We start from the raw sequence: 25809 nt of genomic DNA, 5'->3' as shown, positions 1-25809 counted from the left end.
AAACAGAGTCGATTAAATAGTATTAAAAGATATGTAACTCTTCAGGGCATGTATTAACCCTTTACACTCAACCCAAATTACTTATACTACTTTGATTGTCCCAATGGATTCAAGCGTATTACCTTACCTAAACTTTCCAAAGTAATCCCATCACTGCCGTCAGAATTGAAGCAATCCCTTTTCCCAGAAGAGTTCCAATACTTGGCGCCTAAAGTTTCAAAATATCGTTCCTTTTGCAGATCCAAAATTCTGAAAAGTTACCATCAAATCATGTATAGTATTTATATAATACTGATATATTTTTTAATACTTCGGTAATAAGTTTTATATATATATATATATATATATATATATATATATGTATTTATTTATGTATCTTTAAGATCTATATTTAAGATCTTTATATAGATGAAAGATTTAAATTTTGTAAGGGTATAATATGTGTGTGTGTGTGTGTGTGTGTGTGTGTGTGTGTGTGTGTGTGTGTGTGTGTGTGTGTGTGTGTGTGTGTGTTCACAGTTCACAGGTCAAATCATCTTTATTTCAAAAAATACAAAGTACAGTATAGTGCAAATGTTGCCAAGTGCTGTAAAGCACGTGTGGCAAAAAATATTGTTGGCACAATTCTTAATAGTATTCTTAATGTTCTGCTCTAATAATAGCTTAAAATGTCTCTGGTCTTGGTGTGGAGGCTATGCTATACTATATTTGAATAACATTTGCAAATGAAACAAAACAAACAATTAGAAATAATTTAACAAAACTGGAACAACAATAACAGATAAAGAATAACTGAGTGACAATAACAAAGCAATAACAAGGAAATTAATAACAAAATGAGTGAATAACAAGAAAAGTCAACAATAACAGGATAAATACAACAGCAACAAGATAAATTCAACAACGACAAGATTAATACAATGCTTAAATAAAATTAATATATAAAGTAACAATAATTTACTTTCGATTACTACCTATCCTAAAAATAATCGACTACAAAAATGTTTTACTTTAATTTTAAACTTTGGTTTACCCTCAAACAGCAATGTACTACCATACTCTAAAAGAAACCTATTGAAAAACTTAACACCAGAATAACAAAATTGCCTTCTAGAAATTTCCTTTGAAAAATTAGGTAATAATAAGATTACATTATTGGAAGAGCGTGTGTTCAACTTATTTTCTTTAAAACTATAATTTTCAATGTTTTTCAAAATGTGGCAAAGAGTACATAAAGCATACAACTGTTTAAAATTTAAAATATCTTCTTGTTGAAATAAGTGTGTAACAGGATCAAACTTTCTTAAATTATAGATATTTCTCACTGCAAATCTCTGATTTAGTACTACAGGCTGAAGGATAGTTTCATACGTACTATCAAAATGAATAATTCCATATCTTAAAATACCTTCGAACCACGAGGTGTAAAGTTGTTCATAATGTGTGTGTGTGTGTGTGTGTGTGTGTGTGTGTGTGTGTGTGTGTGTGTGTGTGTTTGTGTGTTTATTACATATATGAAATCTCTTAATGCAAATGTAAAAAACCAAATATCGGCAAACTCGTTTTCGCACGTCTCAGTGTACTTCTTCAAACATAAAATTTAATATTGTATAAATATTTACAAAATTAAAGTATTTAACTAACTATATAAATATAAAAATTATATAGAAAAATAACTGAAATAAAATAATAAACCGTGGAAAATACCTCATAGCTGATGTTTGATCAGAAATATCATTTTCTTATATACACAATTCAATTAATTTTACTTTACAAAATAGGTAGATCTATATATAGAATATACATCTCACTTTCTGCTAATTTCTTCGTTGAGTTGGCTGCCTTGTTGAACTGCCACAGCGTACGGCTGCTCGGCGAATATCTCCCCTACTTCCGTCAGGTTACAGTTCCGGTAGACTTCGTACCTTATCTCGGCAGCATCATGGATCAACGCGAACCAACCGGATTCGTGTTCATTCACCTATTGACAACCGAAAAGTATTACATCAATTATACAAATTTACAAAATGCAAACTACTTTTGAATTGTTATAACAATTCTAACGGCAACTACGAAATCCGCCTACGCATAAGCCTAATACCTCTCAACTATGACATGTTTCGCTGCCCAGGCTTGTGCAAGCTTATCTTTTAGGTGGTCGTGCTCGCTTTTGGTTGACGAATTAAGTTTAAAAAATACCATTGGAATTTTTTGAAATTAGAAAATCATTAATATCTTTTAAAATGTATATAACCTGTAAAATGCATATATGTAAACAACTGATTTAAAAAGACAAAATGGTTGCTATTCCCGACTTGTGCACGCAAATCTTTAAAGTGATCGTGCGTGTTTATGCATTGACGGATTTCGTTAAAACAAGTCCTGTTGGAATTGTAATAAGATTGATTGTAAAAAATATTTTGTGTATATTTAAAAATATTGTTTTATCTATCAAAACTTACGTGCCAAATTTGGCTTCCTCCGCTTAACTAGTTTTTAGAGATAATAATCTTTATACAAAATCGCGGCTAGTGACTAAACAAGACATTTTTCGACCTATTTTTGTTACTTTTTTGTTTTAAATAATTAGTACTAGCCACAGAAGTCTCTGACATCATTTTGTGAGTTTTTTGTATGTGTTTAATTATATGTTTATTATCTGTTTTACCATGTTAACACTTTCGGCTTCATGTGTCCAGGTGTCTATTTGGTTATTAGATCCCGGCCGCCTTGGGAATCATACAAGGTTTCTTTGATTCAAATATATGATCTGAAGAAATTTGAAGGAGATTAAAGCCGCTGGTAGAGTTGATTAATCTGACCAGTCAATTCAAGCGTGAATGGAAATAGATCAATATTTTAGGCTGTAATGCTCTTCCAACAGTTTTGTGCTTTCCTATTTTCTTTTATATCGTTCATACTGTATTTATAGCAGTACAATAAATAAGAAAGATTTCCACTGACACTCGATAGTTTACTTGCTTGACCTTTGGGGGTGAAAATCAAAAATAATTATTGCTAAATTTAAAAATACCCGTTTTCGTAGTTTAATTTAGAATAATTTTAGTAGTAATATGTTTAACCTTTTAGCCACACCCCGCTTCCGCTCGCCCGTACCAAGCTAGCTTAACAAAGAACGTGCTCCCATTGGAGCGGAGCGGGGCCCGACTCACGGAGAGAGAGCAAGGAAAGGCAAAGAAAGAACGTGGATGGCCAGCCATAGTGAAAAAATATATATATATATTTGAGAAGAAAAAAAAACAAGGGGACAAACGCAGACAAAACTACCCAGAAAGGTTGCCTACTCAGGTGCACCTGGAGAACAAAACTATAAGTGGTCAACCCAGACTTATGGATAAAATTAAAAAATCTTTATAAATTTAAGTTAGATAGAATTTAGAGCGCCAAATTTCAAACAGGAAAAGCCAAAATCACCCGGAGTCCTGTGGCACAGGGCGGGTTCCTGAAAGGATAGAAATTAACCTACACTTAACTACTTAAAACTAGATAACAAACTGGATAACAATACTTAAAATAACAGGCACACTGAGACAATATCACAGCAGGGTATCACAGAGAAATAATGTCCTCAGGTAGGAAAACCTTAGTAGCCCGCCATGGCACCGGTGTAAGGACCCGGCCAAGAATCATGGGAGAGGCGGACATTGGAGCTGGAGCTCGTGAACCTCGTCAGTTGACACAGCCGTGTTTAGCCAGACATTTGGGGCAGAAAAAAACCCAAAACAAAACCCAAAACTAAATAAAAGGGTAAAAACAAAATAAACTTCACTAGTAACGGTCTGAACAGAAGTGAAAGTCGCTACTCTCTCGATCCTGTCGCAGACGACACCAAAGTCTCGAAGAGTCAACGAGAGCAAACACCAACAACAAAATAAAACACTATAACAAAAAAGAGTCGGGAAACCCGAAGGGGGGCACGAGAATTTGACCCGGCTCAGACACCCCCCCCCCCAAAAAGGGAGACTCCCTCTCCAACAAGGAAACTCAAGAAGCTCTCCCCAGTTAAGGAATTCCCCGGCAAGGCTTTAGATGAGAAATATGTGCCTTTCGATAAACCTTGCCGGTTTGGGGATCTCCCAACAGAGCCGTCACCGGAGTCAGAAACCTAAAGATACGGTGGGGGCCTGTCCACCGATAAGGACAACTTTTCAGCCCTTTTGTCCACGGCCGAACTGGTCGGATGAGCTCTACAATATACAAGTTCCCCCTCTCGGAAAGGGTTAGCCACACGCCCCTTGTTATACTTTCCTCCTCAGCAATTCCCTAGCCCTGAAAAGATTTCGCCGGGCAGCTGCCCAAGTGCTATCAACATCAGGAGTACCAGGCGGTGGCAGAAGGTCCCCAATCCTCCAAATATTAGCCAAAGGGTTGTTGGGTGGAAACCCAAACAACAACTCGAAGGGCATCGCCTTGTGACTTTCATGAACAGCTGTGTTTAAAAGCAAATTGAATCCAAGGGAGTTCTTGGTCCCACGTCTCGTGATTTTTAGCATGGAAAGCGATGAGGGCTGATCGCAGATTACGGTTAAAACGATCTACGTGGGAGGGCTGTGGGTAGTAAGGCGAAGTCGTCACATGGCGGATACCGTGCCCAAAGCACATTCTCTTGAATTCATTGGACAAAAACTGAGTTCCATTATCGGATACTATAGTGGCGGGAATTCCTAAATGTTGGAAAAGATTGGTACGGAGCACCTTAGTCGTGAGCTGAGCTGTGGCTCTTCGTAACGGAAACAACCAGACGAACTTGGAGAAAGCATCTACACAGACAAGCAGGAACTTAATTACCTGACTTGCTACTAGGGAAAGCCCCAACGTAGTCGATGAAAAGCTTCTCCAGAGGTCTCTCCGCCACTTCAGATGACAACAGACCCAGCTTAGCGTTCTGGGCGGGCTTGCTTAACGAGCACAGTTGACATGACCGTACTCGAGCCGCAATGTCCCGATCCATGCCCTTCCAAATGAAGAGGTCCCTAATCTTCGCGATGGTTTTATGTATACCTAAATGACCGCCCACGGGAGAAGTATGGAAATAATGAAAAAACCATCGGTACAAGAAGACTTGGCAGCACTAATTTGGGCTTTCCCCGCTGCCTAGCTCGACAGCAAAGGGTACCTTGGGACAGAAAAGTACGGGGGGTGGGCACCTCCCCCTTGAAGCTCACAGATAATATTGGCCAGCTCGGGATCATTTAGTTTGATGAGGGAGGATATCCGAAAAGGCCAGAGGACAGTCAAGCAGCACAGCCCACATACCGGCTCCAAATCCTGAAGTTGGTCGCCGGGAGTATGGTACATCCTAGAAAGCGTATCGGCAATGATATTTTGCGTGCCACGCACATGTTGCACAGTAAATTAAGGGAAGATATTTGAACGACCCAACGACCAAATTTTCCCAAGCTGACGAGGATGAGCGAGGAGCCAAGATAGTGCCTGGTTGTCGGTTTCAAGGAGAAACTCTTTATATTCTAAAAACCTTCGAAATTTATTTATCCCGAACACAACAGCCAAACACTCCAGCTCATAAACAGATGAACTCTTTTTTTCACAGGGTTGTCAATGTGCGTGAAGCATAAGCAATTGGCTGCCGGACGCCATTCCACCTCCTGAGACAACACCGCCGCAATAGCCAAGGAGGACGCATCAGTTTGTAAGACGAATTTTCTACCAAAATCCGGCATAGCCAACACAGGGAGGCTGCATAACAGCTTCTTTCAACAATTGAAAGGACGTCTGCTGTGTTTTCACCCCATTCAAACTTTAGCACCCTTCTTGCGAAGCAGATTAAGAGGAGCGGCCAACTCTGCAATATTGGGTATGAAACGCCTGTAAAAATGTATCATTCCCACGAAACGTGCAACTCCCTTTGCATTTTTGGGAGGAGGAAAATCCCTGATCGCCTGGGTCCGAGCTGGATCTATGCAGACGCCCCGGGTGGAAATAAGGTGACCCAGAAAAGAAATCTCACTTTGGGCGAAACTCACCTTTTCCGGGTTGACGGTAAGGCCAGCACCACGCAACCTAAATAAAACTTCCTCCAGATGGGTCAAATGTTCTTCAAAGCTCTCACTGTATACAAGAAGATCATCCAAATAGTTAAATACAAATTTAAACTTGACGTCATGGAAAATAGAGTCTAATAGTCGGGTAAGAGTTTGAGCTCCCACAGCTAAGCCCATTGGAACACGGGTAAACTGATATAAATTCAGGGAACACAGAACGCAGTGAGAGGACGAGATTCAGGCTTCAAAGGTATCTGGTGGTAAGCCTGGTTAAGGTCAAATATGGAGAAAAATTTGGCCTTACCGAACCAATCAAATGCCGAATGTAGATCGGGGAGAGGTACCGAGTCAATCTCAATCTGGGAATTAAGCTTTCTATAGTCCAGGACCATTCTGGACTTACCATTTGGCTTAGGGACCAGGAAAGCGGGACTGGCATAACCTGAGCAAGAAGGTTCGATAACTCCATTCTCTAGAAGTTCATTAATGATGCTCCTCAGCGTTTCCATTTTAGGTGGAGCAAGTTTGTAGGGGTGAGAACGAACCGGGCGGGTATCAGTGAGGCGAATCTCGTACTCAAGAAGCTTCGTAACACCCAGTTTTGGTGTGTTATTACTTCTGGGAAGCGGCAACAAATGCCCCTTATAGCCTCAGCCTGCTCCACGGTCAGATGCGCCAACGGATCAGGAATGGAAACCCTATCTCCCTCCGCTTCGACTACGGCAGCCCCATGAGAATATTCATGCGAAAAAGGTATTGACACCCGCCGAGAAAAGCGAAAGAAACACCGGCCATTGCCCAAGTTCAAAATCATGCCAGTCCTCCGAATAAAATCAGCCCCAAGATAAAAGGAAAACACAACTCCCCCCCTGCCACCAAAAACCGCCACACCCAAGAAAAAATGGTGGATTTTGATTTTTTAAACTGGACTTCATGAGTGATGGGCAAAGGAGAGCGAGACGCCGTCCAGCAAATTAAAGAACTAGGTTCAACCTGTCGGATGAGACCAGAGGCTGACAACTCCTGGAAAAAACGCAAGGATATCAGGCTGCGTGCTGAACCAGAATCCACAAGGGCCTTCCGGTTCACATCTCCGACAAGGACATCTACACGTGGGCAACCCGAGCAACCCGCTCTCACACCCAATGCAGCCAAGGAAGCAATGGTCTCCTTATTGGTGGATACCTTACAAGATTTGACTTTATTACCCTGTTCTTCACCCTAGCAGACATCACGCTACCAGACATATTTAGTCCGGCAACTATATTATTACTAACAATATTAGGTTTTCTTGCCGAAGTGACGGAGTTAACAAGGAGTCCAGTTTCCAGGTCCCGGAAGATTAACTAGTCAGGAGGAACCAAAACTCCCACGTGCCCGAGGACAATCCCGCCTCAAGTGACCCCTCTGGTTACAACACCAAAACAAGTTGGGGGTTGCCCACGCGGGAATTGCACCCCCTGCCCTGACCCTGCTGAAACCCGAACCTTTCCAGGAGGTTCACTGGGCAGATGTCCCATCAATCTCTCCCTTAGGAAATCCGCATCCTGGACTCCTCTGGATGCAAGGCAGAGACGGTCTAGATCCGCCCAAGACGTGGGTCTTGTGCAGAAAACCAAACGACAACGGTCCTCCAGGTTGATTCCCTCCAGAATAATGTCCACCAGTTGCCTTTCGCTTAAGTCAAGAGACGTAGTATTTGGGCCACCCCTCGTATCTCGCCGACAAATTGACTAAGCGTCTCTCCGGGTGCCTGTGGGCGATAAATACGTTTCAACTCGCAAACGCTCCATGACACGACCAGGTATAAAAATATTCAATAACTTGAGCATGAAACTCATCAAAAGGTGCTCTTCGCTTGAGACAGTCAAGTAGGCGGTCACTTAGTGGTCTCAAGCAAAAGGGGGCTAAAATTTCCATAAGTACCAAATCGGTCATTCCAGGAAACTCCTGAATTTGAAAGCTTCCTGAAGAAAAGCAAGGAGGTGATTTAACTCCAATCCATCGGCCTTGGGCATGCTCTGAAGTTATAGGTGAGAGTGAGTGGGACAACTTGGCAAAGGCTGAACTAAATAGACCTGAGACATCATGGCCATCAACAACCGTCCCACAACCTACATGATCCATGAACACAGGATGTACCGAAAGACTTTGAACCTCCAATTGCAGCAGAAATGGCAGAGGATACCAATTCCGAATCTCGGCACCCTGGAGCAACACCCTGAGGACCTGCAGCTCCTCCAAGCTCAGCAATACGAGAATCCGAAATTGACAGAGTAGGAGGCTCCTGAAAGGAGGCCCCTCTCTCTCTGACGGACCTAAACCTCACCTAGACTCTCCAGGGCTGACTGTAGTTTTTCAGAAGTAGTAATGGCCCATGCACCAATATCAGCGGTGAGTCCCAGGAGCCTTATTAAGCAGTTGCACCCTGGCGCACCAGTGAATAATCTGGGAGCCCAAACGAGCCTTGGCCGACCCAGTTAAAGGCAGTGACCCACTATCAATGTCATCCTCTAATTCTTCCATCCTAGTCTTGCAGCTAGCTAATTCATCTTCCAAACAAAATGATTCCTGCCATGTCCTCTCTAAGTTCAAACAGGCCCTGAGCTGAGCTCTCAACCCCTTTACGTCCTCCCGACCTGCTGCCCCCTATACACGACCTCAAAAACCAGCTCCGGCTTCCGGAGATACTCAGGCACCAAAGAGACGGCCATATCAACTTCAAGACAACAAAAATCTAACTTACTAAACTTAAGTAGTCTCAACACTCAAAAGGCAACCAACTGACGAGGCTCAATAAGAGTACCCAGCTCCTACTTCCCTGAGGCAAAAAAACCCAGTAAAAACCCCGCACAAATACAATACTATAAAACACGGAATAACTAACACACAAAACTCAACATTACATGCTCCCAGCCCGGGAAACCGCTTGGCAAGCCATACCCACGCTCTGCTACCATCTGAGCCACACCCCGCTTCCGCTCGCCTGTACCAAGCTAGCTTAACAAAGAACGTGCTCCCATTGGAGCGGAGCGGGGCCCGACTCACGGAGAGAGAGCAAGGAAAGGCAAAGAAAGAACGTGGATGGCCAGCCATAGTGAAAATATATATATATATTTGAGAAGAAAAAAAACAAGGGGACAAACGCAGACAAAACTACCCAGAAAGGTTGCCTACTCAGGTGCACCTGGAGAACAAAACTATAAGTGGTCAACCCAGACTTATGGATAAAATTAAAAATCTTTATAAATTTAAGTTAGATAGAATTTAGAGCGCCAAATTTCAAACAGGAAAAGCCAAAATCACCGGAGTCCTGTGGCACAGGGCGGGTTCCTGAAAGGATAGAATTAACCTACACTTAACTACTTAAAACTAGATAACAAACTGGATAACAATACTTAAATAACAGGCACACTGAGACAATATCACAGCAGGGTATCACAGAGAAATAATGTCCTCAGGTAGGAAAACCTTAGTAGCCCGCCATGGCACCGGTGTAAGGACCCGGCCCAAGAATCATGGGAGAGGCGGACATTGGAGCTGGAGCTCGTGAACCTCGTCAGTTGACACAGCCGTGTTTAGCCAGACATTTGGGGCAGAACAAAACCCAAAACAAAACCCAAAACTAAATAAAAGGGTAAAAACAAATAAACTGTTCACTAGTAACGGTCTGAACAGAAGTGAAAGTCGCTACTCTCTCGATCCTGTCGCAGACGACACCAAAGCCTCGAAGAGTCAACGAGAGCAAACACCAACAACAAAATAAAACACTATAACAAAAAAGAGTCGGGAAAACCGAAAGGGGCACAAAAATTTGACCCGGCTCACCTTAAAATTTATTTTTAGGTTTTAAAAATTATGTACGTAAAGGTGGTTCTATAAATCATTAAAATTAGAAATTGGTACTCACAATATGTATAAATATTATACTCGACACTATTTCAGCTAATCCGCTATGCAGTGTACAACAACGAGTTGTGTTATTTTTCTAGGTGTAATGAAACGCACTGTGAACCTCTTAACAAAATATTATTAGACTGGAAACAAAAAAATCTTGGACAATGTTATCAGATTACTTTTATTAATCGAGAATAATTCATTCACCACCTATTGTAAGAAGCCTGGACTATTTTTGTTAGCCTTACCATAGCAAACCCCGTAGCGGCATCAGTCACTGGTCCTGTCTTCTCTATGGCTTTCAGGATATGTCCATATTGTTCCTTGATCGGGTAGTCCCACACACGGTATTGGATCTGGTCGCTGGAGGCGTTAAGTACTATCTCCTTCCAAACTCTGCGAGAAAAAATTATCGTATAGGGTATAAGATCCTCGATCGAGCAGTCCCACACACGATTCTGGGTCTGATCACTAGAGACTGAGCACCATCTCCCTCTACACACTGAAATTGTTTTTGTGGGTTATATGTACATGATATGATAGTCCCACACACGGTACCAAATCTGATCACTGGAGGCTTTGATCACTATGTCTGGGTATTACCTCACGCGTTTGTCGGTGGATAAGGTCACTGGAGGTGTCGAAAACCGTATCCTTCCACATTCTGCTATAGCAGGTTGTTGTATAGGGTATGTAACAACAGTTTTTGTTCATTTGCCATTGTTACATATATTATAAAACATTTAGTCCTATGTTTCAAATACTGAAATATACTGTATTTTCTTCATAAGATGTCAAAAAAATTTTCAGAATAACGTTAAATTTAAAAAAAATTTAATCAAGTATTTTATGGAGCATTATTTTACTATCACTTGTATAAATGAATCAAACATTTTCCAATATATAACTTTTATTTTTGCCTGATTCCATCATCAGGCACTTCACAAATTGACTATTATGGAGTATTACTTGCCATATTTAAATTTGAGAACAAGTTGTGTATTAACAAAATTCAAACATATACCAGAGCATCTAGAATGGTTGGAATGAATTCTTCTTACATGAGTAAGCTCTGTAAATATTAGCAATTACTTAACAGTATTTAAAAGTAGACCACCACTTATTCTATACATGATTGTAATTCTGAAATGGCTAATTTTAGAATTAACCACTTTTTTAGAGGTTTTCTATAATTCTATTTAATTTATTTAAATAAACCTTTTTTAATAGACGACAGTCTAAACACAGTTGCAAATTTTATGATCTCCCCAGAAATCGAACCTGTGATCTCTGGTTAGAGAGCAGCATCGTTAATCCTACGCTACGGTGAAAGTCAGTAAACACAATAACACGCCTACAATATCGTAAACTGTGATTTCTATATTTTTAATATGTTTTTATAATTTTGAGTTTTTGAATTCAATACTATATTATTGACATACAATAATCACCAGCTAGATGCAATAAAAACGACTTGTTTCTGTCTGATTGGTTTTGGTGTATCAAGAGGGGGTAGGGTACGATAAGCGGACCCGGTTTTTTATATCGAAGAATGTAATCATCGATACCTAATATTTGCATATCAAATCATAGGCTATCAATCGATATAAAAGTATATATAGTCCTCAATAACAATCATATGTATTAAATTAAAATATAAATTTAATATTTACAGTGATAAAACAGATTATTATAACCAAAATTAGGAAAACTGCAGACGACCATATTTGCTCCTCTCATAGTTACAGTTGTTTCTTTCCCAAATATTTCACATAATGAGTTATTTGGGTACGAGTCCAACATGTTGAAGTCACGAAAAGCATGTCTTATCATCTTTCAAAGCAATGTTGTGTAGTTTTCTAAAATTGACTGCCATTTTTAATAATCAAATGTTACTTATATAAAATTGAAATATTACATTACGAGTGTTATTTGAAAGTGTTTACAGCTGTTGTTGATATAGATTATTTAAGTTGTTCAAAATAATTAATCATTCTCGATTGATTATATCGACAGTTATGATTAAGTAATATCGTTTGCCAATTTCGATATAAAAAACCGGGTCCGCTTATCGTACCCTACCCTTCAAGAAGTATCAGGGGGAAGTGTTGGGTTATGGTTAAGAGATGGTTATCAAACTGATTATACACAACATAGGCGTAAGAACCAATAGAAACTATCTTATCTGGTTTTTCTTGACTATGCTTAGGTATCTTGACATAGGTCATGTTAAACGACCAAATCATGAGTCAGATTCTTTCTGCATGATCTCGCCATATGAAAAAGCAAGTCATTAGTATTATTAAATAATACAAAAAGTGAATCTTAATATACTGTGTAGTTATTAATCCAATAATAATATTAAATTGTATTCTTTCACCTGTAAAGGGTATCTTCCGCATGCTTCATATTCTTGAAGTAGTGGTGAGTGACAGAATTAGCTACCACTGTGTAGTTAATCCTCGACTGTCTTGACAACTGCTCCAGTGACTGAACAGGGTTCTATAACATAACAGTCAATTACTGCATATATTAGCTACCACTGTGTAGTAAATCCTCGACTGCCTTGACAACTGCTCCAGTGACTGAACAGGGTTCTATAACATAACAGTCAATTACTGCATATATTAGCTACCACTGTGTAGTTAATCCTCGACTGCCTTGACAACTGCTCCAGTGACTGAACAGGGTTCTATAACATAACAGTCAATTACTGCATGTATTAGCTACCACTGTGTAGTTAATCCTCGACTGCCTTGACAACTGCTCCAGTGACTGAACAGGGTTCTATAACATAACAGTCAATTACTGCATGTATTAGCTACCACTGTGTAGTTAATCCTCGACTGCCTTGACAACTGCTCCAGTGACTGTACAGGGTTCTATAACATAACAGTCAATTACTGCATATATTAGCTACCACTGTGTAGTTAATCCTCGACTGCCTTGACAACTGCTCCAGTGACTGTACAGGGTTCTATAACATAACAGTCAATTACTGCATATATTCAGTTTTATTAGTGCATCCAACTTTAACAGTAAAATTTTAAGTTCAATCATCAAATGTTGTATCACAAAATAAATGTAACTATTCCAAGTGGAATTTAAGTTTTGCTACCTATAAAAAACAAGATCTTAAACAGCAATAATTACGATGCTTAATGATGATGTTTGATTTATCAGAACAAGTTACGTTTAAATACTTTAGAATCGTTTTAGTTAATGTTTTTAAGCATAACAATTTAGGTTATAGTTTCTTTATTTTAAATGTTTATGTATTCTGAAACTAAATTAACATATTTAAGATATCTTGATTGAGCATATATTTCAATATATGCATATAATATATATATATATATATATATATATATATATATATATATATATATATCTTGATTTGTATATTTCATTAATGTTGATTAAAATGTCCTGAAACATTATTGTCCTTAATATAATCGTACTTTAAAATATAATTTTTTCCTGTATTATTGTGTTTGATTCAAATTATTTCTGTGATTAATTTGTGTGTAACTTGTATTTAAGCAATGTTACGTTTTTTAACGGGTGAATAATCTTGTAAATAAAAATTAATTTCTAAATGTGTTGCTAAGCGCTAATCTGGAGAACCACTGGACCAATTCGGTAAATTTTATTTTGTATGTTATTTTAAGTCTGATGAAGGTTTTATAAAGAGAAAATAGTAAAAGTTTTCCTGAATGTTTTAGAATTCGGGAAAATAATTGTGATATTTACAAAAGTAATTCAAAGTTACTTGACATTAAACCGCTGTTGACGCTTTTAGCTGTTGAAGTTCATGACGATACAGAAACATTTACTTACAATTAAATTTTATAAAATATTAAATATACAGTGCATTGAACTAATAATAGGACTCGGCTAGACTCAAAAGTTAATAAAGATTTAAAAAACAAAGTTACTATGTAATTTTCACTACAAATCGCACTATTGACGAAAATTTAAGGATCTAATGCATTTTAAAAACGCTATTTAAATAAAACCCATCTGAACGAACAAAGCTGTGAATGTTTTCTTCTAATGAACTAGAAAATGGTTGGCTCCGTTGACATTATATATAACATATTTACTGTAGATTAAGAAAAAAATCGCACACTCTTTTCCGTATACCAGAGGGAGGACAGAAGCGACGGAAGTTAATATTTGTTGACCGAAATATTCTTTTTAAACTTACATATACATATATTTTCTTGATCAGGGTAACAAATTAAAATCAATTTTAAGGAGCATAATAATAGTAATAATAAGCACCAGGAATATCGTATGCCGGAAACTACACGCTGTATTGGGTGGCGCAACAACAAAACCTCAACTGTAGAACCATAAATAATTTAGATTTGGAGTTCACTTAAACGGATGAAACTCACGGTTTTTGACCGCAGTAACTAATGAGTCCAACTTAAGTGTATTTTTTTCGCCGGGAAAAAAGGGCAATTATTAATTGTGGCACTTGAAATATCTTACACCGGAAGCAAGGGCTATTAATAGATGGCTTTTAACCGAATTAGGTCTGGAAAACAAAGAGACATATATATTTTCTTGATCAATGCAACATCAACTGTGAAACTTTAACTAAATTATACCGGAAGTGAATTTAAATTGGCGACATTTGTCGGTTTTAGATTGAATTAGGTTTTCAGAGACCTGTATGTATTTATGTTTGTATACAACAAAACCTAATACAGAACCAATCAACAATGCGTTTTGAATATCATAGCCATGGATACTGAAATAATATTTACTTTAATAATATATATATATATATATATATATATATATATATATATATATATATATATATATATATATATATATATATATATATCTACTTAATAATAAAATTAGTGCTCCATTGTATGAGTCATACATGTATTCACTACGAAGATTTCGAGAATTGCGTGTAAAACCGCGGGAAACTGCCAGTAAAATAAATATTTAAAAATATTTGAATCGCGATTTGTTAAAGGGCATTAGTCCATTTTTTTGAGAAATTCACTTTTTCACTGTTTTGCATTCTTCAGACATAGATTCATCTAACTGTGTTAGAAAGGCACAAATCCACCACATAGCATAAGCTACAGAGCTTGTTTGGTATTGAAAGTTTTGTTAAAAGGGCACTAGTCCGGGACTTGTGCCCCTTTAACAAAACGTTTGTTGGCAGCACTGTCTCCAGCTGTGTTGTTTAGTTTGTGTCTAAGCTGTTTCCCATTCCCAGGTTGTTGTTCCAGACTAAACTTCTGCATTTTAAGGTTATAACTTGCTTTTGTTGTCAAATGCTTTGTGTTTAACATGTCAAATGACGGCTTTCCTGCTTTAAATGACGAAGTTGCAATTGAAAATAATATTTCAAAGAAGAGGAAGTATGATCCTGAGTCCTACAAGAGGAACATCATAAAATTTTCCATTTTGAAAGGAAAGGCATACACAAACCACAAAGGAAACTTTGTGAATGAAAAACGTCCAAAGATTTCGGTCTTGTGAAAAGGCAACTTAAGAAATATGACAGACTCTTCACCCCCTATGAAAGTGGAGCAAATTGTTAAAAGCAGCATACCAGGAAAGTTTTTGGTTAAGAAAGTGAACTGTGATGAAATATTGGATTTAAAAAACTGGTGGGGCAAGCATTACAAACTCCGCACAGTTTCTGATGAGACGAAAAACTTGAAAATAGAGAGTAGGGTTTGTTTTGGTATTAGTAAACTATACCACTTTGTGTATAGGTCAGACTTAAAAGGGTACTTCACGGCCTATTCCACAATTAATGGCCTAGACAAGCAAACATTTTTCATGTCTGCTCAATCAGGTACACCTTCAGCTCCAACCAGACTTGCATACCCGGGAGGGAAAATTCCCTTAAAGGAAGCCAAGGCCAATGACATCAAGAAAGCTCTTCAATATGTCCCATTGAAACATCTAAAGAAGAAGATTTGAGTACCAGAGGTTGAGACCTTATAACACATTAAAAAGTGACCAACTAATACTATGGCTCAAAAATATTTTCTCAAATCAAATTAAATGTTTATTTTGTTAATTTGAATAATTTATAATCCAAATGCTATACCAAACTACTAATGTAAGCAATAAAAGCATAAGTTTGATCAGATATTGTTTATTTTTTATCCTTTTTTGGTGCATTTTGTTAAAAGGGCACAAGTCCATAGTTTTAAATAATTTAAAAAGTAATATAAATGAACAAATAACACCATATCTATTGTTTCAGTAATTAAAAATAGTAATAAACTAAATATAACTAAAAAACATATAAAACATAAAGTAAATATTTTCCAAACAAGATGGTTTTTTGTTAATTCCTGAAAGTTTTACCAAATGGACTAGGGCCCTTTTAACAAATCACGATTCATTTGTATAATATGCAAGTATAAAAAGATCAGAATGCTATAATTTTTATAATATCTTTAAAATTGTGGTTTTCTTTGTAATTTACATATTTACTTTTCAGTAAAAGTAACTACTTTTAACATAAAGAAGTTTTTGCTTTTGAATTTTAAATTCTAAAATTATAATTAATAATTAATGTTCATAAGTAATGTGTAGGGCTGATAATGGATATAATAGATACTAATAATAGATAATAATTGACAATGATACCTTTTATTTCTAAAGATGAGAGTCTTTTTAATCCATATGTTCTATTCATATAATGGTACTGCTCAAAGTTATATTTAATTTAAGTTTATTTTATTTTTTATTTTTGTTTAAAGTTCTATAGAAGGAAGTTTCGAGATAGGGTATTTAAGGAAACTCCAACAAATGATAATACCGATGGAGAATGTTGTTTATGAACTAAATACTTTTATAGAACTGCATAAAAAAACTTTATAAAACACGGAATATTACCATGTTCACTATTCTTCTGAGTGTGTGTTTTTTTTTATTTAAATAAAAAAATATGAGTATGCTAAATTCTACACAACCACAGGAGTATTGTCCATGTGTTGTCCCCATGAAAGGTGTCTTTCTATTATTAGTATCAGGCAGAGTCTAGCCGAGTCCTATTATTAGTTCAATGCACTGAATTCCACATTATAATGAAGAATATTTACTTGATCTATAACTGGAAAACCAGAATAGTATATTTAAGGATCTACCGATCTTAGACACTAATAGACTAGGTAGGACAAGCCATTGGTTTCGTTTATCCGATGGTTTGAAACTTACCTCCCCAAATGATAAAAAAGCAAAGAGTAGAAAATAATGTAAAAAGAAAATTTGAGTAAAGTGTCACTTTAAGCTACAGAATTCGAGGAGAAGACAAACACTTTCAACGGATCTCAATACAAAAGGTCTCGGAAAACAAAAGAACCTTCTTGGCTACAGATGATGCGAAATGAGATTTCTTTTTCGCTCTTCTAGTTTAACTTTATTGTGAATCTATAAAGATTTTATTGAGAGCAATAATTTCAGAGTTCTACTATTTCAACTATTCACTAATTCGCTCAACGTATTTTATAATTAATATTATTTTCGGTGGTACACAATCCTGCATTAAAAAAGAGCATGTGACCACCCATGAAGTGGTTCAGCTATTAATGATACACTTATGGAAAATATTTATGACGTCTCGTCATATAAAATCATCTATATACATGGAAGCAATTCTCAAGCACAATACAAATATTTTGATTTTAGAAAAATATGAAGTTAATACTAATATTATTAGGGATACCCCAAGGATCAGTTTTGTCTGGCCCTCTTTTTCTAATTTATATTAATAATTTGTGCAATGGTAATTTCAAGGGCAAGATTGTAGCATTTGCGGATGATACTGCTTTATTTTATAAAGCAGACTCACTAGCACAAGTACAACTGAGTATGCAACATGATGTAAATGCTTTAAGATGGTGGTTTTCTAATAATTTTATGTTAATGAGCCCTAAAACCAAATACTTATTATTTAACTTATGTAGAAAAGTATCCTTTATTTCACCTGTTAAATACCATGTTTTGAGTTGCCATTCTAATAATAATATAGTGTGTAATTGTTCAAACTTAGAACAGGTTGATAGTATTAAGTATCTTGGATTACTGGTAGATTCAAAGTTGAATTGGAAATCTCATATAGCTGAAGTTAAGTCTAAACTAGTGAAGTATGTTAGACTTTTTTATTCTCTTAGAACGGTATGCTATACAGGATTGCTTAAACAAGTTTATTTTGCCTTTATAAATTCTAAAATTGAATACGGTTTAGAAATTTGGGGAGGAACTTATATTACAACCCTCAAACCAATTGTTACTCTGCAAAAACATTTCATAAGAATAATAAAATTTAAAAATAAAATGGAGAGTTCAGCTCCAATTTTTAGAGATTTAAATGTGTTACCGATAAAAAATCTGTATATCTATAAAGTATTAAAATCATTTTATAATCAAAGCAGCAGTTTTTACAATGCAAATTCACATTATAGTCAGAGAAGAATAAACGTTCAAGTTCCGAGACCCCATCTAACCTTGTTTAAGAAATTCTATCTTTTTTTAGGACCAAAGTTTTTTAATTGTTTACCAGAATATTTAAGAAAATGTAAAATCAAAAATAAGTTTGTTAAAATGCTTCGGCATGTTTTGTTATTGGAAGAAGATGTAGACAGGTTTTACAACACTATAGTATGATCATTACACTTTTAAATTGTAACTTTATATTATAATTTACTTGAACATCTGATCAACATTTCACATATATTTCTGTTTTATGTTACTTTTTTTAGAATTTAGAATTTAATCTAGTTATAGTTGTTTTAGAGTGTATCATTACGAGGATCTGGTAGGGCAGTCCTTTTTTTCGAGTTGCTGTTTCTTTATGTGTACTAGTGTAATTCCCGAACAGGTATTTTGTTACCTCGGGCTTTATTGTTGATTTTAGTTTAAGATCTACTGTATGTAAAATGTACAACTGACAACAATAAAGAAATTTTTCATTCATTCATTCATATTCTATTATTGCAATGAAAGAAATATAGATTTTGAAGAATTGCGAAGCAATGACATTTTAATTTTTTTCAAATCTGTTCAAGATGATTAGAAAAAAATACCGCGCCAAATTTAATTAGGAAAACATTAACATGAAACCGTAACTATTCAGGAACAACTATTGCAAATTTAACATATTTTCATACTGTCTACTCAAAGAGCAGTAGAGATTAAATTCTTCACATATTGAATTTAATCAAAAGTTTGATATCAAAGTATATAAATTTGTTCGTGATTATGAAGCAAGTTAAATTTATTTGCAGTTTGCTATGGTGAGCATTCAATTTTGTACTACATTTTAACAATTCTATTTTAATATGAACCTTAATTTGTTACATCACGAAAACAAATAACTAGGCTGAGTTTTAGATTAATATCGTATTCTGTTATTTATTAGTTTACATGGCTATCTTCTATAGTAGAATTTTAAAATCCGTTTTAAAATTACTTTTATATTTACAATGTATCTTTTTAGATAGCTTTAGATATTTTCAATTATCCAAAAAAATCCATTATTTTATTTTAAAATTAAACGTTACAAACCAAATTTAAGTTACTAAAAGTTTCTTTCTTTTCGAGCGTTAGCGAAGCATATCACTTGAGGAGATGGAAAGATTCCATTTCTGTCCGACTTTCCCGCACGCTATCTTGAGATCGAACTATACATAGACTTGAATTTTGCATGAAGCTTCATTTCTATTCAAGCAACATCGAGTTCCATAATGGCGCATATCACTCCATAGAATTTGGCTGAGCGTTAGAGATCATTTTTACGTTGGTCTTTTGGGTAACATCTTCACTTATTGATTCGTCATGTATACTTATATTACTTAAACACCGTTATGAAACTCAACTTACTGAATAAAATATAAATGAATGATTTCCAGAAATATTTTATCTCTAGACTTAAAATTTTGCGTGCTGCACAGAAAAGAACAAAGTTCTATAATGCCCCAAGTTATCCATGAGATGAGATTAAATATCAGAATAATTCATAAATATAATGTAAAATTTGTAACCATAAAATAGAAATGTCTTTAAAACAGGTATCCGATATTAGAAGTATATCAATTGTATGTACATTAAGAACATCTTCATCTTTAAAATATCTTCATTACATTAACGGATGGGGTTTCACTATCCAATCCGATAGTAATATTGAAAGTTGTTTGGCAGTTCAAGGAATGAATTTTGCAATCTATGATGGTTCCCAAGATTATTAAGGGTTTAATATAACATTGACTTTAAAGGAGAAGACGACAAAAAGAGTTGTACCTCCTGCGCGATCCTAGATCTTTATTTATTATCCTAATCTTCCGTCCCGTCCTAACTGTATATATTTTGCTCAGAAACTGTGTTTACCTACTGTTTGGCTTTTACTTTGTAGACAGCACACAGACAAACACTATTTTCGGCTTGCCGGCATTACTTTCAAGATCTATCATAAGCCCTTTTGATTAACAAGATAAAATCCAAAGAGACGAGTTGTACCTCCTGCGTGATCCTAGATCCGTATTTATTATCCATTTCAGTTAGAAGCGGTCGACAATGCAACTTATAATTTTCACTTTTAAACTTCAGACATCACAACAGGAATGAAGAGATTCCCTTTTAAAAGATCCTTTAAAAGAAGAATAATAGAAGATTCACTTTTATATGCAGAAGAATTCGGTATTAATATGTGTTTTCAATTATATTTTAGTGCAATATTTCACAACACCTTTATCCCGAGATTTAAACTAACAAACAATCGGCAGCAGTTAACACGACAGACGGGAGATGCGGATCGACACGTGATAACATAAACCCTTTTAGCCGGTGTCAGAACTTAAGCTGGTATACAGTTAAGATCAGAAGATAAACTGTGTAACTGTGGCGCTGGCGGTACTGCAGGAGTTCACTCAGCCCGCACTCTCAGGATTACATTATTCAATCAGCGTTCCTTTGGATAGAAACTTTTCCTTGATTGTTCAAAGCTATAAGCTATGTAAACAGTTACTTGCTTCCGTTACTACTATTCATGCAGCATAGAATTAGTTTAGCCCGCATTAAAAATTATTATTCTCAAAAATGTAATCTACACGTTATCCACCATACCTATACAGTATAAAGGTGATCATGGACAATCTCCTTTTCAAATTTTGCAAAAGAATCCCTCGGATATGTGATAAATAATTGAAGATAACCTCATCTTATTACAAGTATAACTGCGTTATCAGATTGCCCTCATTGAAATTCCAAAATAAAACCGTATATTACGGGAACATGTAAAAAACTTTTAAAAAATTAATAATACATTTTTTTTCTTTTTATTCTTTTGCTATATAATCGAATTTTTATTAAATAACCAATTTATTAAAAGTGAGTCAAATTAATTTTTAAGTTTTATAAAATTGCAGTAAATAAATAATTTCAATGTCATGTTCTTCTTTGTGAGTGTATATTGTGAGAGCTTAGAATTATATTAGTAAATAATAATAAGTGCATCGTGCTATGCGATATTTAACCAGAATCACTCGCAACCCACATCCGACTCAATATTAAAGGGGAGGTAGAGTGTGCATGTGATTCACAAGAGCGAACAGGAGGTGCTTACCCATCTGCCGTTTCAGTGAATAAACTTTATTCGGAGAAACTACTTAGCACCTTATATTTTGTAGGAATCCAAAACTAATAATTTTTATTACACACTTATCCTAAAAGAGTATTGTTTTTAGGTATTTCCTAAAAATTATAAACATATAATAGGTACATCATTATAGTGTTATCATTAAATTCCTATGTTACTATAAACAGCTCTTTTTATATAACAAAGTATACTGAATACTATAATTAAATATTCCTACTTCTGTACTTTGTATTTAATTTTCCACATATATTATATTGTTAAAATACTAATTCTTATAACATTGTTATACATAGTTGCAATAATATTCATCAATTTTAATTGAACAGTAATTTATCACTAACAATAACAATAATAGATTAATAATCCAAAGTACAAAATTTATAGAGATAAAACTTACAAATGTTAAATGTTTAACATAATACTTATAACTCTATTGAAAAATATAACACTACTTATTGGAAAAAAATAAAATAATATAATTTTACTAGTTCGAAGTAAAATATGAATTGTACGTTAAAAACCGCAATAACACGTGTACCCTTGAAAAGTTTAATGACTTCAAAAACATTTAACGATACAAATTTATAATTATCACTACTACACTTATCCAGATAAATATGTAACAGTTAGTATTATTTAATATTAATGTTATTGAAACTACTCAAGTTCGTTTAATCCATGTCCTTCAATCTTTAACTATGAGCATCGTGATCTTGTTATTTTTTGATACTTCACCATTATTGATTTCTAAACGCCGAACGTAAATGAACAAGGGACAACCCATAGTTTAATATTAAGGTTCACGATCCTTTACCATCCAGTTCAAGTTCGATTTTCCAAAGTATTTCAAGCGAATTTGTGAGGATCGGCAAGCGATTGGAACATACTTTTCACGTTTCTACTGTAATAATCTCAGATAAATAATAAATATGCTTTCCTGCTTAGTTGGAAGAAGTTGGTAGATTTTGTGGCAACTTATATGGTTTATTTTATATATACACCATTCCAACTTCATTTCTAAAAAACTCTTTTTATCCAGACAATAACAGTGGAGATATAATTCTTGGGGGGGGGGGGTTTTGGGGAAATTATTATTTTGGGTATGAATGTACACGATGGTGAGTTCATTTTTTTTTTAATTTTTATTTCAAATGTTTATTCAATGTTATAAACATTCCACAACAGTGTTTTCTCTAAGTTGAAAAATACCGAGTTGTGAATTATGCAAACTATGGATATTAAAATTTGTAAATTAAATGGCATACTAAGCTTCTCAACGACCTTAGCCCTATTCATATTTTTATAATGAATGTTTGTTCCACTTTTAAAATTATATAAGCTTATGTGGGAAATAATGATCATCTCCACAAGCCACGCTATATATGGTTTATGTACATAAACCTTGAAACTGCGAGTGGTTTAATCGACGGGCGTCTTGTTTGGTGGAGCTATGTAGAAATATGTTTAAGTGCTACTGTGAGACTATTTCAGTAGTCCGATTTTGTATTCCAAATCTACTTAATAGATTTACGAAATACTCAGCAAAATGTTTAACTATACACATATAACATTCAATTTGGTTTACAAGTTAAAAATAAAATTATGTATGTTCTAATAAAATATCTTTTTATCTAACCATTAATTTGACTTTTAGTCACTAAGTAAGAATATCGATTATCCTCATGTTACAACGATGCATTCAGTATTAGAATACAAATAAAGCTGTACGCTTTTTACAGATCAGCTGGCCAAACTGGAATGGTTTACTCAAATAAATATCGCCAGTGTTGGACGGAGCACAAAATATCAATAGAGCTCGGCATGTATATAAAAAAAATTGAAGCAATACGTTGACATGCGCTCATTTTTCTTACTGAGTGGTTGTGTCTGGAGCTCTTTTATGGTCAATGCTTTTGCAATCTCTGGATACTTATTTCACGATATTAGCTCCTTTCTGACAGAAGAAAAGTTATTGTATCGAATCACTTAACATAGATTGACTTTTTATAATTAGACATTCTGTTCGATTGATAAAAGACTTATTATAGTCGATGTTTACATTGGACGATTAAGAGTGGACTGAATGGATAATCAATCCACTCAATATTTCATTGAATATATTACTATTTATGTTATATTATTATCTATAACGATAATATATTATTATGTATCCGATATATATCCACGTCTATAATGTTTGTTTACCATAAAACTTTTTCATTGCAACCTAATATTATCTATTGAATAAACTAAAATTATTAGTTGATCGACACACGATATGTTTTGCACTAAACATGTCTTTAAAAAAAAGGTTTTCTTTATTGTACCTCACGGTAATTTTCTAACAACATTACTCATTGTAACCGTGTTTCTTTCTGATTAATGCCTATCTTATGTTTATAGTTATTGGTAACGACTTTTCTAAACACTGAAATCTTAATTTGTATCATCAAAAGCACTTTTTTTAATTTTAATAATCATTTACCGAACACCTAAGCGTATGTGGTACGTACGAGTATCTTCCATTCGCTTCAGTTTTTAGGTCCACACCGAGTCGAAACGTTGCCTACACAATTACATTTTTGGCATTTTTCGTTTTAACACGTGTTGGCCTTAATTAAAGGCCACATTAAGACTAGAGCTAAATGTTTTAAGAAATTAAATAATTTTTATTTTTAACTGATTAGGCTTAGTTATTATTATTTTTAATTCATTTTTAGTACCTTTTGTATCATGGTTTATTTGTAGAATGTGTAAGTAGGATTTAGTAATTATATTTTCTCCTTATAACAAAGTTATTTCTATGTATACGAAGTTGTAACATAGGTAACTACTGACTTGCATCCTTTCGACCGTGAGAAAGGCGGCCAGGTTGGCGGTGAAGGTTGCCAACATCAGGACTACAAACAACCAGTAAGCGGCGACCAGGGTGCGACCACTGAGGGCTTTGGGGGTCTCGCCTCCGCCCTGCGGAGTGAATGACGTCATCGCGAACCAGAAACTCTCCTTTAGTGTGAACTCCCTGCAGAAAACATTTTTTCAGTATCTTACGGTGGTATAAAGCAGGCACTTATCTGCCAAAATACTATAAACCAGTGAACTTTTCACGTCAAATAGGTACTACTTCTTTGAAGGAAGTTTAACTATTTACTAGTAATTTTATCAAAAATGTTAATAAATCGATTATTGTACATTTTCCAAGTTAAATAATTACTAGTATTATCTATAATCATGTATATTATATATATATATATATATATATATATATATATATATATATATATATATATATATATATACCTAATATATATATATATATATTATATGGGTGTATATAATATATATTTTTTATATGTATGTGTATATATATACGTATATACATATATATATATATATATTTAGTAGGTTCTGGTGTGATAATGAGGGGGGATATTAGGGGATCAGAGAATACTTCGGTAGACCTTATTGCAGAGCACACTATATACTCAAGCTTTTAAAAGTGATGTTGATCAGTCTTTTAACCTCTAGAACATTGAATTCTATTCCACGTTTAAGAAACCAATACCATTTTAATAACCAACAAGTAGAGTACACCACAGCGTGTGCCGTGTATCATGATTCTCTGAGGTTGCATGCAAAATTTCAAACTTATGGCTCATTTGTTTCTTGAGATGTCCTGTGTACATAAAAGAAATTTGTACATCCCCAAAAGAAAAGACACATTTTGTCAGACTACTGAGTGGCTTCAATCAGGCTCATCAAAATTCCATGGTGGACATACACCATCATAGAACTCCGTCTTTTCTATGTATAACTGAAACTTCATACAGAATTTAAAGTCTACAATTGAAATATTTCTTAAAATATCTAATCGCAGATATATTTATAAAGATAAAGATAAATAAATACATAGATAAATTTTACGGTGAGCTAAGGATGATAATGCAACACAAGGAGTGCGCTGATATAAAATTTTTCCATTGAATTTGAGATTAATTGTCACATGTTAAAATCCCATATTAATGACGTTGAACTACGTTTGCTTACATCTTTATTTATTCTGAAATTTTCTCGTAGCCGTCATAATTATCCTTAAAATCAATGTAAATATATTCACAGCCAAATCCCATAGAGGGACACGCAGGGAACATTCAATGGTACCTATACAAAAATGAGGTTTCATTCCAAAATTTCAAATTCATAGGTCATTTTATTTTAGAGATATTTCGTGGAGACAGA

General features: G+C 35.0%; 1 protein-coding gene across 1 annotated transcript in view; it reads right to left on the bottom strand.

Moving 5' to 3' along the window:
* LOC124360984 (glutamate receptor ionotropic, kainate 2) overlaps positions 1-25809 on the bottom strand; it is a 63358-nt gene that overhangs the window by 2124 nt on the left and 35425 nt on the right. Inside the window, 5 exon segments of the mRNA XM_046815020.1 lie at positions 128-249; positions 1812-1981; positions 10169-10316; positions 12301-12422; positions 24409-24592. Coding sequence (XP_046670976.1) covers positions 128-249; positions 1812-1981; positions 10169-10316; positions 12301-12422; positions 24409-24592 — 746 coding nt within the window.

Source organism: Homalodisca vitripennis, chromosome 4, assembly GCF_021130785.1.
Source record: "Homalodisca vitripennis isolate AUS2020 chromosome 4, UT_GWSS_2.1, whole genome shotgun sequence".
NCBI classification, from domain to species: Eukaryota; Metazoa; Arthropoda; class Insecta; order Hemiptera; family Cicadellidae; genus Homalodisca; species Homalodisca vitripennis.
Note: the sequence above shows the minus strand (reverse complement) of the source record. Positions and strands in the feature narration are given on the sequence as shown.